The sequence below is a fragment of the Theropithecus gelada genome, chromosome 7b (assembly GCF_003255815.1).
Source record: "Theropithecus gelada isolate Dixy chromosome 7b, Tgel_1.0, whole genome shotgun sequence".
Taxonomy (NCBI): domain Eukaryota; kingdom Metazoa; phylum Chordata; class Mammalia; order Primates; family Cercopithecidae; genus Theropithecus; species Theropithecus gelada.
The window spans coordinates 48,260,242-48,274,532 of record NC_037675.1 but is presented as its reverse complement, the minus strand read 5'-3'; the positions used below and the strand labels follow the sequence as shown (position 1 = coordinate 48,274,532).

The window sequence follows — 14,291 nt, the reverse complement described above, 5'->3', positions numbered from 1 at the left end:
GTATTGGCTGAATGTATTGTTTTTGTGACTGAATTTTTTAAAAATAATGCTAAAATTGATTTTTGTAAACAAGTTTTCCAGATTAATAATAAGAATACTAACTTGACACAGAATGTTTTAAATAAAATTATTTTTGGGAAATGAGACATTTATTTCTTCAGCAGATTTATTTTGAAGAGGCATAACCTACAAGAGAAATCATAATATTGTAACCAAAGCAATTGTACCTTATGCCTGAGCAGATTTAAAGGCTTTCTATAAAGATCCCAGAGATTTGTAAAGACTGACAATATAATCAATAGTTTTATTATTTAACTAATCAGTAAACCTACTTTCCAAGGCGATAAATTCTTAGGAAGTTCTTGAGTGCTGAAATGTGGTCACAGGGTAGTCTGCCTTAATGTGATGTGTACAGCTCTGCCTCCAGCAGAAGAAAATGAATTCAAGTAACGGATGAATAAACCAGCTATATTGCAATTTAAAACTAATGTCATGATAATGACTGGTCATTGAAGAATATATTCGCTGTTGCTAAATGGGAAGACACAGTTTTGATAAACACTTCTCTGTCTCAAGTACAAAGGCACTTGACCTAAATGATTTAGTTGGATTATAAATTGTTGCACGCATCTTGCATTCATTTTAAAAATGAATCTTTGACAGATGTTGTCATTGACTTCACAGTTGTATTAATTTGTTGTTATGTTTTTATTTCCTGCATACATATTGACAAGTTATCACTGTTGAACAAACTATTAATGACATTGAGTTTTATTGCTGCTGTGACATTCATCTTAATTCCAATATATTGTTTTAAAGTCAGATACAATTGTTTATTTTGTTAAGTACTGCCTGCATGTTTAACATTTTTAATTCCTTCTTCATATTAATTTAGCATCTTTCAAGCCACTGAACTAGGTAGAACCCATCAAATTGGTAATAATTCCTGTATTACTTACTTTTAATATGATAAGACCTAATATTAAATACCATACAAATAAATGCCAAATAAAGATAACTGAGATGAGTATATTGCTATTTTTAAAATTTTTCTTTTGACTTGACAGAATTAAATCTTATTTTCCTCAGAGTACTCTTTATGCTCCTAATTTCATGACACATATTTTTATATGGCTTTGAATCTAAACAATAAGCCTTCAGAGGGACAGAATCTCAAGAGGTGATGAAATTTTTCACTCCTTTTCCAGGATGAGATGCTCACAGTCATTTTCCCTCTCAGAGATGCTAGTGACCATTCAGTCTCTCAAGACTGAAAATTTAGTAGTCTATGCTCAGGATCCAGTCAGAAGACACATGCTGATCAGGAGTTTATGCACAATCACTTTTGAATTCATCAGCTTTTCTTCTTTTCTCAAATAACATATCTTTTGTTTTTTATAGGCAGTGTTTTTTTTACTAGTTTCCTGCCAAAGGTTTCTCACTCATTCAATCCATTAGCTTCTTTCCCAGCAGTTATTGTTGTAAAACATAAAATAAATTTATATCATTTCCCTGATTAAATATTTAGAAAAATGCCTTTTTTTTTTTGTAGAAACATTTTTTTCTCTCTTCTAATTAATATGACTCAAGATTCATTAATTTGAAGAGAATGTAATTTTGGTTCCAATAGTTGCATGTTCTGTGTTTTGCCCTATGGAGGAATGACAGAGAGCTGCATATATTTTTATTGTGTATTTTATCTAATATTTAACACATAACCCACCGCCTTAGCCAGTCTATGTATGTAAACACAATATGACTTTGATTCTCAAATCGTTTCACTATATTGATTAGCTTCTAGAGCTGTGATTTCTGATTTTTAGAAGGCTTTTTTTTCTTTTTTTTTTTTTTTTTTTCAAATCAGTGTTTAAGTTCACCTTGGATTTCAGTATACATTTGAGAAGTTTTAAATTAGGTTTAATTATTTTTGATACTTTGCAAATGTGTTTTTTGTGAAATTCTTTCCTTACCACCATTTAAATTATTTGGTTCCTATTCAATTATTTGCCATCACTCAGTTCTTTTCACACTAAAAAAATGAAAATCAGTGGATTCACTATAAAATCTTTTCTCCCATTTACATGAGGACTGGTTAAAATCATTTTAGAATAACTGAACTTTAGAGTAAATATTCAACATCTTATATCACTAAGATGCTTCACAAGTTAGCGCTGACATATTTTTCCTGTATTCTGCAAGCACATGGATTATGTCAGCCACTGTGGTAAGAGCTGATGATATCATCCCTGTTCTTGAGAAGTGCACAGTTTGGTAGGAAAGGTGGGCACTGAATGTTACAACAGTACTATATCCTAAAGTAGTTTCAAAAGTATCTATAGCATATTCATTTTTCTCCACCTACGGTCACACTTTATTTCTTCTCCTTTTTATCCCTTCATGAGCCAACCTTGTCTGTCTGAGAGATTTGATTTTTCTTCTTTGAGATCAGTTAAAATGAGATCATTTCTCTTGTGAAGCCTTTCTATGGTCCCAGTAGAGAGTATCAATTATTCTTTCATAGAATGTTCCATGGCGTTCGTTTATATTTTTCTATTGTATGACTTCAGTCTTATTAAGTATACTTATGTATACTTATAAATTCTATTTTCGTTTCTTTTCTTTTTTTCTTTTTTGTTTTTTCGTTTGTTTGTTTTTGAGGTAGAGTCTTGCTTTGTCTTCCAGGCTGGAGTGCAGTTGGGCGATCTCGGATCACTGCAACCTCTGCCTCCTGTATTCAAGCAATTCCCCTGCCTCAGCCTCCCAAGTAGCTGGGATTATGGGTGCCTGCCACCACTCCCAGTTGATTTTTGTATTTTTAGTGGAGATGGGGTTTCAACATGTTTGCCAGGCTGGTCTTGAACTCCTGACCTCAAATGATCCTCCAACCTTGGCCTTCCAAAGTGCTGGGATTACAGGAGTGAGCCACTGTACCCAGCCTAAATTCTGTTTTATTTTTCTCTTATCTGATATCTAATCTTGCTATTTATTTACCTTGTTAATCTCTCACAGTGGAATGTTTTCTTGTGTATTTGTGTATTCAAAATGTTTGTGAATTTATAATCATTGGGATTTAGAGGAATTATCTGCACCTTAAATTGACAACATGTCTTTCAAGATCATTTTGGCATTAGCTCTTTTCAAGCACTCCAGCAGTATCACTAGTCAAAAAAATTTTATGGTAACATAAATGTTTTTGTCATCTTCCTATACTGCTGAGAGTCAAATGTTTTCTAGTATATCCTACGTCTGAAACTATAATTTTTCTAGATGTTATTCACAGGTGGTGGCCTCATTACCAACTTCTCTTCTTGCAGTAGTCTGTTAACCTTATCTCCCATGGGCCTGAAAATCCATCTCCCAATGGTAAAAAAGACCAACAGCACTCTATTTATCTCCCATAACTCTTATTAAATGTCTTGTTTTCAGTAGTGTTTTTTGATCCCTAGAGACTTCTTTTTCTTGCTTGCAAACATACATCTAAAAACATGTTTGGCATAATTTCATCTAGCATTTCTAGATGAGAGATATAAGTTCTTGTTTTGAGTCAATTATGCCAACAACTATATCAGAATTTGTTGTTTGTATGAGTTTTTTTTTTTTTTCCTGAGATTGTGCAATTTGATGATAAAGTGGGCTCATTTTATTTATCTAGATTTTCTCAGCACCTCGTAGGAAAGCAATATATATTAGCTACATATTGTCTCTTTTACAAAGTGAAAAATTAATAGATATCCCTAAATTTGCACACATGTCCTATAAACCTGTGTAGTTCTTTTAAGTTTATCTTCCTACAGTCTGTTTTCCAAAATGTGAATTATTTTCAAAAGCAAGATATGTTTGGTCTTGATCACTATTATATATTTTTTTGTTTTTATTTCAAAAACTCTATTGACTTTACTAAAATCAGTTCCTTTATCCAAGCACATTTTAAGTGTTCATAGTGGGAATAATAATTGTTTTTAATTTATGTTTGAACTTTATGCATAAAATTATATTTTGTAATCTCAATGTAATTATTTTTCAAAACCATTTTGCAAAATACCAGTATTTCTATATAAATCTATAGAATATTTTCAAAAACAAATTTTTTCTATGTAGATATTTTAGGGATATTTTTTAAATCCAAGATTTATATATAATCATACATGATGATTCCAAAAATTACCTCCCAGTTCAGTTAATGAATATAGTTCTAGGTCAGTTAATCTGAAAATATTTAGATTGGAACAACATTGTATAAGAATAAAACTAGAATGTGAAAGAGTAAGAAAATGTGCTTGGTATGCTTACTGGAAGAATTAAAACACCTGAGGTATAAAATGGAAAAAAATATTTACAAATTCTTTCCCATTTCAACCAGTAGATGTCATGTTTGGATGTCAAAGCCCAAGATTATTATAAGGCTATTTCCTTAGTTTTACTGTGTCTTTTTTACAAATCAGTATATAAGCATAAAGTATAATTGGCTCTGAAATTAGAGGAGAAAATTAAGTGTGTCCCATTTCAAAAAATTTAAGATGCCCTTTTCCAATAAAATCAAGAAGCATTTTTCCTTTTTAAAGCTTTTCCTTGGTAGGTTCAGTAGAAAGTATGCCATGAGGCGTAAGTAAGCACGTCTATATTTAATCGTGATAACTGAAAATTATTTCTGATTAGCAATTACTTATTACTAAACATTACTATTTATGCACCATCTAAAAATGTTTTTTACCTTTAATTCCAAGTAATATGATTATTCAACTAAAAAAAACTTTCACTAATTTGTTTTTTAATCTCATGATTCTAAGTAAAAAAAGTAATAGATCTTATTGTATTTGATTATTTATTTGTATAACCTTTCATATGTTATCCCCATCTCCATTCTGCACTTTTATTTATTTATATATAATATGAGATATTGAAATAGTCTCTAAAGTATTTTCTAATCTAACGATCCATGAAAAAATATTACCTGTGGTTTAGCCAATGCAGATAAAGCATTTTTTAAAATACATTGGAAAACCTTTGTAATAGCCTGCAATTAAATATAAAGATAACATTTTATAGTGAAATTGGATCTATTTGTAATATTTTAGTGGGTTAGATTGGAGCTTAATTTTTTACTACCTTGAAAATGGATCTTGATAAACAAATTCATATTACTCACAAGATCATGAGGATCTGTTTTTTAACTTCAGGGTAAAACTATTTCAGTAACCTCAAAAGTGTTCATTTAGATAAATAATGTTCCTAGAACAATGGCAATTTGTATTCATGGCATGCAGCCAGTTATCCTCGTGGTAGTCAACAAAAGTCAACTATACTAGGATAGCTACTTCCTGAAATGCTTCCAATATTTCCGGTTATTATTCTATCCTACTTCACCCCATCCCCATTATCTGATGTCTCTCAGTCTTGCCCCAGAGAGATCCTGGCTATCGGATCAGGCATCCAGTCTCAGAGGAGGAAGAAGACCAAAGAGATGTTTCTTATGACTTTAGGATAAGTTTTTACATCTTTTATTATATAGACTTGGAGGTAATTTCAGAGAGAAATTTCAGCCTGTTTAAAGCATTCCAAATTGTAAGACCTGTATTTCCTTGCATCAGAATAACCCAGGGTATTTGAGAATGTCTGAATTCCTGGTCACCACCTTAGAGGTGAATTCATCCTTATGAATACTATATTTGGAAAGATAGTTTTCTTTACAATAAATACGTAGCCTTTCAAGAGAACTTTTTTTTTAATGTTATGAGATAATTTTGAAGTGCCAGTTCCTCTGTATTTAAACCATATTTAGTCTAAAATTAGTTAACACATCAAATCCAGTTTGACAGGCAATGTTTTATAGCAGCCTACAGTTCAGTTTCAGGACTGAAAGTTATTTTAAATGACCATCTTGTGGGCAGCTACCCACCTCAGCCCTGCTAAATGGCTGTTTAAGTGTTGACTAAATACCTCAAGTAAAGGGAAATTTATAGTCTACTGAGGTAGGCCATTCCATATTCAAAAGTCATTGGTAGAACATTTCTAAGTCTAAGTACGTACCCATTTTAATAGGAAATCACTGGTATTCATCTTATTTCATATATCTGTTAATGTTTATTCTGATTTTATCTGTGATCTATTTCAACTCCTAGAAAACTCTATTCCCCCACCCGCCACCCCCGCTTTTTTCCCATGCTAAATAATCCCTAGTTGTGCCAGTATTCTCTTCTTGATTCTCTTTGAATGAATTGTTTACTTTATTAAGAATGGGCTACCTAGAACTGAATCAGTCACCCTTAGGCTTCTTCCTTGATTAAATAACAAAAGCAACCCCTCAGTCTTCATAGAAAAGAAAGACTAGACTTTTACCTCCCCAATTCAATCTAGATACCAGTCTGTAATGAAAACACTCTAGGTTTATGTTACTCATCTAAGCAGCTCATTACTTCTTTAGTAAATTTGTAGGTATTGAATGTGTATTTTTAATTAAAACCTCTAGCTATCTGACTCAGCTACTACTAAATTCACCACCTTTATTTCATTTTGAAAAATTTTGTTTCAAATACAAATTACCAAGAATGTTTTGCTAATTGATTCCTTCACTCAGTATGTTGTTTTCCTCTCATTTGGGACTTTGCTTTATCTTTTTTTTTTTTTTTTTTTTTTTTTTTTTTCCTGGTAGAGGCATGATTTCGCTTCGTTGCTCAGATTGGTGGGTCTTTAACAACCGGGCTCAAGAGATCCCAGCACCTCTGCTGCCCAAAGTGTTGGGATTACAGGCATGAGCCCTACAGCTGGCCTAATCTAATTAAAAGAAAAAAAAGAAAGAAAGAAAGAAAGAAAAAAAGAAAAGATGTTAAATGAGTGATGATAGAAATGCAGCTTTTCCACTTATTAAGAATTGCAAAGCTACATGAAAAGTCTGGAAAAAATGTAATTAATTTCCATGAATGAGGAGGCCACACCTCCTCATTCATTGTGTTCTTAATATCTAGGACAATATTTTTCATTGAATAGATTGTCATTAAATATTGTTGTATTATTAAATATGTTATTTGTAATACAAAAAATTATACTTCAGAATATTGGGAAGTTGGATCTATAATTCCAAATGGTGTGTAAACTTTTCATTTTGGCAATTAAGAAAAACAGATGGTTTTTATGTGCTATATACGCTATATGTAATTCCTATTTCTTTAAAAATCTAAATATAAGCTAAATATTGACTAGATCTTTTATTAAGTAATTGTTTTAAGTTGTATTAAGTTCACTTTATTGATGAAAGCCGCAGGTAATACACAAATTTTCATTTCTGCTAATTGTTTTCTACACAGTGAATCACTCACTTCCCAAAATACCTCTTTTGACCTCTAGGATACCACATTTTTAGTTTTCCCCAAATTTATGGTTGTTCCCTCTTGGGCTTCTGTGTGATTTTTATCTCCTCCCATAACTCTCAACCTTGGATTGCCCCAGTGTCAGACTTTCACCTTCTCTATCTACTCACACTCCTTCGGTATCATGGCTTTAAATTTAAATTCTATCTGCATGCCTACGGTTAGCAAGATTATATCTCCAGTTCTGATCTCTCTTATATTCCAGACTAGTTATATCCTACTGCATACTTGATGTATCCGTTTAGATCACTCAAATTATTTAAAAATGACTTTGATCTTCTTTCTCCAGATTTCATCCTCCCATAGATTTCCATTTTGGTTGATGAAAATCCCATTCCTCCAATCACTTAGACCAAACACTTTGTGTTCATCCTTCTCTTCTCACCCTGCTCATCCAATCAACCAGGAAATCTCACATTGTTCTCAAAATGTATCCAGAGAATTGACTGGATTTTTACTAGTGGAAGGTTGAGTAGAAATGGTAAAAGGGCCAAAGGGAATAAGTATGCTTACACTACAATATGTCATCATTCAAATTTAAACACACTTCTGTTTTCAGGAAAGGCGTATGCTCCAGAATTCTATTATGATACCTACAATCCAGTATGGCAGAACAGACACCGTGTTTATTCTTACAGTCTACAGTGGACACAGATGAATCCTGATGCAGTGGATCGGATTGTTGCATACCGGTTGGGTATCAGACAGGTGAGAAATCTAATCGATGTCCTTTTTACTTTGTGGTCCTCTGTGAAGACCTTGTTGTTACCATTTTTCTAATAGTTTTGCATGGATTCCAAAATATATTCTATGTATATGTGTTTGTGTGTGTGTGTGTATCTATACACACATATATATATATGTTTTCACCATATGTATATTGCTTTACACAAATTGTTCCAAATTACTTAAAAATCTTTGAAATTACACATTTTTCACTATGACAGCAGACATATTAAAGTGACAGCCTTTGAGCCTTCTAAAATCCTTCATCACTAGATATGCGAGATAAATTACATGGTATAACTTCATAAAAGGAACTTACTTCAGATGTGCTCACACTCACCTGTACTGCATAAGCATTTGTCTTGTTTCCTCAGAAGCCAGAAGTCGTACATATTTTTACTTTAGGAGTTCAAGATATATACAGAATGTTGCATAAGCTAATTTAATATGTCTGAGAAATAGAAATACTTTTGTAAAATGAAAAGAAATTAAAGTATGATAGTTTCTTAAGGGAGCTGAAAATCAAGGGTTATGTGGAAAAAATTGTAACTTTTTCAAAGGGTTAAAATGTTAAATTCACGTATCCTTTGTATAAATGATATTTTTGAAATTTAAATGTAGGTCTTTACATTGTTTCTTGTTAGCATATTATCTGGATGAATTTCAGCATAACAAAACATTTTTGAAGATTTATTTGATCATCACGTAATCTATTAGCTCTCTCCCAAAACCTTGTATTATCCCTGGATTGGCAAAGTATATGTTCCACTTCCTTAACTAAATCACAGAATAATCTTTTGAGTTGGGATGGTAGAAAGGATAAAATTGTCATAGAGTAAGATTGATCAACCTCCAATGATTCATTCAGCTATTCTATCATAAAACCATTGTTTTTTTAATCTTGCTCACAAGGTTACAATAAAATCACTTGTATAATACATTACTCACATTAAGATACATTGTAAATTGCATATTCTTATTCAGCCTGTTTAAGATTCTCAAAAAAGTGAAAGAGCTTTTCCTAGTGAAAACATCCTGGCCTTTGATAATTACTGGAATCTTCTCTAAGTGCTCACAGGCTACCGATATAGCAAACCATAGTGGATCATTCTTGATGTTTCCCTGGTTATCCCTCATTGAAAAAGGTCTGTAGGTAAATCTGAGCAAAACCGAAATCTATATGAACATTGTTCTACTCATTCTAATTTGCTAATTTTCTTTAACAGAGAAGATACAAACAATAGCAGCAACAAAACAAATTAGCAGTTCTTTCTCCCTCAGTTTGTGGGCTTATTTCTTTTTTTCTTAACACAGCTAGTATTTTATAACCTTTCATATTTGGAGTATCTATAAGGATTCTTGACTTTACACCCTAATACACTTTTTAAAACTCCTTACTACATTGTTTAATCATTCACATTCACTTTTTTGTTATACATTCTTTGTAAAAATGTAAGAATCTATGACTAAATTTTCATTTGTAAAATTGTTTTCTTTAGGTAATTATTGTGCTATTTTCTGGTTATAGGTTTATTTGCAAAGATAAAGTCATAATTGTATCTTTAGTTTCTTACTTTCTTCCTCAGTTGTGTTTTCTTGGTGTCTCTGGGTAACTTCCCATTACTAGCTGTGTGTTTTAAATTCATAGAATTTACCCAACCCTTCTCATCATCCTCTTCCTTTACTCGTATGCACCTCAAAAACTTTGTTTCCACACAGTATCTGTGTTGTGGATGCAAATCAAATCCTTACCTATAAGCCAAATTTTAGTAAGTTAGAATTCCTCCCAAAAGAGATCCCATTATTTAAGCCTTCTCTTTCTCATCCATATCTTGTACTTATTCGCAAACTATCCTCTGTAATATTTTTGTTAGGATTGCTGCACCATTTTCCAGTGACAAATTCTTCTTTTATTTTCCTTTCCTGACATGAACATCTCCAAATTCAATTTTTAATATTTTTATCATAAAACTGGTGTTATAACTCCCTGATATGCAGTGACACACATTTCTCAGTCATTGTATTGTTCCTTTTGAAAAATTAGTGAATTTTCTCCCACTCCTCTCCTTTAGAATAAATTATATATGTTTCCATATGTATATATAAATTTCCCTTTTCTATGTTTTTTAAAAATAATGAATTCCAGACACACTTGGCTTCCAATTCTAGCCAAAATAGCCTCATATTTTTATAGCTACATAACCTTGAGCATGTTTCTGAACATATCTAAGCCTGGGTTTTTATCCTGTAAATTGAAGATTATACCTGTCAGGCAATTGGAGTATGAAGTGGATTATGTCCCCCACTTGTTCCACAGGCCAGGTACTCTTGTGCAGGGCACTCCTTGCACAAACAGTTATGGCAATTCTTATACTCAGCTGTCAGTGTTGTATGCAGATTTTTTAAAAGAGTACATTTCATGAGCTGAGCATGTCTAATATTTTTATTATTTGAGTTTTATTTAGTATACCCTATCTTCTAAGCCTATGCATTATTTCAAGTCGTGGTTTTTACAAAACAATTTCTAGACCTTTTTTTATTATTATTATTATGTCTCATTTTCATTTCAAACCTATTGTCTTCTGTAAGGTCTGTGTTATTGATTCACATTTTTCTCTTCCACTTCAAGTGTTCATTTCAAGCCTTCTTGATTGGATCAGTAAGTCTGATAGTAATACTCTTCTTTCCAGGTTTTGTAAGAGGCATGCTATCCACTAGAGAAAGAAAACATATTTCTGGTGTAATAAATCATGGTGCAGAAAACAGATATTTCCCTTACTCAGTTTTTGAAGCTAACTCTTTACCTGCTACTGTATACATTCTTTTCTGGACTCCTTTGTTCTTAGGATTGTCTTTTATATTTAGAAATAAGTGTTTTTTTCTAGGGTGCTTTTCATGATGCCATATTCTAATTGGTAATTTTACTCTTTCCATGGGAGAGAAAACTTTGATGTATGTTTCAGGGATGTCTCAATAAAGAGTAATGACTTTGCGCTATTCTGCCAATGTGAGTAAGATGGTGTGGTTTGTAGATGGAGTGTAAGAAGAGAAGGAGCATGTAGACACACACCTCTTTTTTTTCACAACTATAACCCCTGCACTGAACTCTTGCATAAAACATCTCTACATGCAAAATGGTCCCAGCAAGCAACATTGCTTTTGAAGATTTACTTACAAACAAAAGTTTAGGATGATAAGGCAAAAGTATTCTAGATACAATACAATCGATGTAGTTCTTTTAAAAAAAATTCCTTTTTAATAACAGGAAACAAAGACATTAATGGAAATAGGTATATTTTTATATTATCTCAGAAAATTTAAATTTCTCCTTTACCAGGCATTGACATTTAAATATCGATATTATCTTAGGGCACAATCAGATACTAACTTTTAAAAATCACCTTTGGAGAAAGAAATCAAAATCACTCTTGAATACTGAACTGTTTATTATTTTAATTAAGATTTTATATTACATGCAAGTAGCCTTTTTCTTTTCCCAAACTATTTCAGAATCCTAAATCAACGAGCTTTTGAACGTAGTAAACATAACTTAGATGGTTTAAATAAACTGAGTTAGGCATTGGCCTAAGCAATATACATTTTTAAATACATGGATTTCTGTCCTAATAACTGTAGTTCATGTCTTTTACTAGAAGGCCAAATTTTATTCAAAGGATTATTGATTTATGTTAAATATTTTGTGATTTTAAAGTCTTATTATTTTAGGCAATATTTCTATTTTTAGCCTATACATGTAAATGATTTCTTCTATCCATGAAATACCTAGGTTATCTAGTACAAAATATCTCACCTCTTAATATCAAACATTGCCTTGATTACACAATGCATTTGTGTATGAGATGAAATCTGAAAACAAATTAGATTCTTTAAGACTAATAGCAAATTAAGTTCCTAAGCCTTTACCTTGTTTTTAATCCAGAAACCTTTAGAAACCTTATTACTGATTCTTAAATTAAATAGGACTGAAAAAAACCATTGCTGTGTTATTAAACTCATAGATGTATGGGGTTGATAAATTGAACCCAGCATTCCCTGTTGGTTAAACTGTATGGTCTGTATTTAAATTTGATTAGGAAGATTGTCTCAGATTTCAGTATTGACTTACACAATTTTCTTATAAAATAATGCATTATATCTAGAAAAAAAGTACAGAAATCACTGCTTTAAGAAACTTAAAAAGAGAACCAATATATAATGAGAAGCTAAAACATTAATTTGTGGAAAAAGTTTTCTCAGAATCTTTATGTCCTAACAAAGTTGTACTTTTTAGGCTCAGCTAAGCAATTGTTTAATCTCCTTAGACAGCTACTAACCTCCAATTATTTGCTTCATTTGTTGCTTAACAGGAAAGAGAAAAAGGTTATTTGAATGTCTACTTTCCTTGGTATCTAAGGAATTAAAAAACAAGGAAAATGTTTCTAAGTTATCTAAATATACCAAGCAACGTAAACATCATTTGACTTCATTTGAAATGTACACAATTACAATTTTAAATAATAAACAATTTTATACAGCTTCCTTTTTTATATTCAGCCATTGAAATACACAATGAGGTGACTTTTTGACTATATCTTTGGAAAGTAGGATATTTTATTTAAAAAAAAAATAACCTTAATTGACCCATTCCTGTCTTTTTAAGACATGTTGTATTTAAAAATTTAGAATTATCATACTTATTTGCTCTCCCATTCAGTCAATAAAATTTTGATTAGATTAGTTATATGGTAATTTCCAGCAATTTAAAAATGGAGAAGTATTGTCCTCAGCGTCTTTTAAAAGTAAGTGGTATGGGTATAATACAAATAAACAAAGAGTACTATAGAAATCCATGGGGGCAGTTAGTACTGCCAGGTAGTGGGGCAAGAGATAAGATCACTAAGGTGCAAACTTCATTTGTTTGTTAGTTTTATAAGTTTATTCCTCAACTTTCTTCTTAAATAGCGACCACTAGTAATCACTAATTACTAATAAAAAATTACTAAGCAAATACATGTGTTTGATACAATTGATTGTTGGATAACTTTACTACAAATTTAATTTTGGTCTTCAGTCGATGTGACTGTAACAGTTGAGCTGTTGCTTATTTCTCCTTTCAGCTAAAACATTTTTAAAAGTTATTGTAGTGAATAATTGTTTGCTTATTGTTGCTTGTTGAAGGCTTAATAGTGTTGTACAGTCTACAGGTACTGAAAGAGAACGGTAGGATAAGACAAATGAAATTGGGATAACCTGTGTGCTTGACTTAACCCATTTAGATAGATTTTATTGCAAGAACTGTTTGGAGGAACATTTCATGCCAGTTCAGGAAAATCTGTGGAGATTTGATCATCTGGATTCTTTGTATAATCTTAAATCATGAATAAAATGACATCTTCCAATAGATTAATCTTATAATACCATACTGAGTATACTGAATGTTTTTACAATAGAGACAGGTACAACAGTTATGCACGTATTTGGGGTACGTACTGATGATTTAGATTAGAATAGTGAAAGGGGAGAAGAAGAAAAATTGAATTAAGAAAATGTTAAAATAGGCAGAACTTGAATTTTGACTTTGTTTTGAGGAACTATTTTGAAAAAGATAGTGACCTTATTTCTCTGATATTCACTTCAACTTCTTTAGTGAATGCTCTGGAAAGCACTAAACATATAGAAATGAGAGAGAATGAAGGACTGAGAGAAATGTAGAGAAACCATTTTGTAAATGGTCTCTGTGGCTCTGGAAAAGAAATAAGCCATATGTCAGTTGTAAAAAGTAAAGTTTATCTTCATGTTCCAAATGAAGGACATTGGACATACTACTTCATTCCTGCCAACTAATTTTACAATGTGTTTATTAGAAGGGATATATAAATGGTAAATTTGAGAGACCTGGCTGAGGGATTGACCCTTGATTGATGTAGAAGTTTCTGTAAAATAAGGATACCTTGTCTTGGAAAACTCCAAGTACTTCCTGAGGATTTTCTCTGTTGCCTTTGTATAGATTTAATTCTGTTTAGAAATACGGTTTGAGAAAACTAATTAGGAATGTGGAGGAAACAAGCAACCTCAGAGACACTTAAAAGAGTGAAAGAAGGTTAAATTATTGACATAAATGAGATTTTTAATCAATGTTTACAAGTATTCCCATATTTCCAGATGTGGACTTGTTAGGCTGAAGTGACAGGGGAGCATAAA

The 14,291-nt window shown here is 31.7% G+C and overlaps 1 protein-coding gene across 1 annotated transcript in view; it reads left to right on the top strand.

Moving 5' to 3' along the window:
• MDGA2 (MAM domain containing glycosylphosphatidylinositol anchor 2) overlaps nt 1-14,291 on the top strand; it is an 849,182-nt gene that overhangs the window by 766,089 nt on the left and 68,802 nt on the right. Inside the window, exon 10 of the mRNA XM_025391973.1 lies at nt 7,924-8,072. Within this exon, the coding sequence (XP_025247758.1) occupies nt 7,924-8,072 (149 nt within the window). The remainder of the gene's footprint in view (nt 1-7,923; nt 8,073-14,291) is intronic.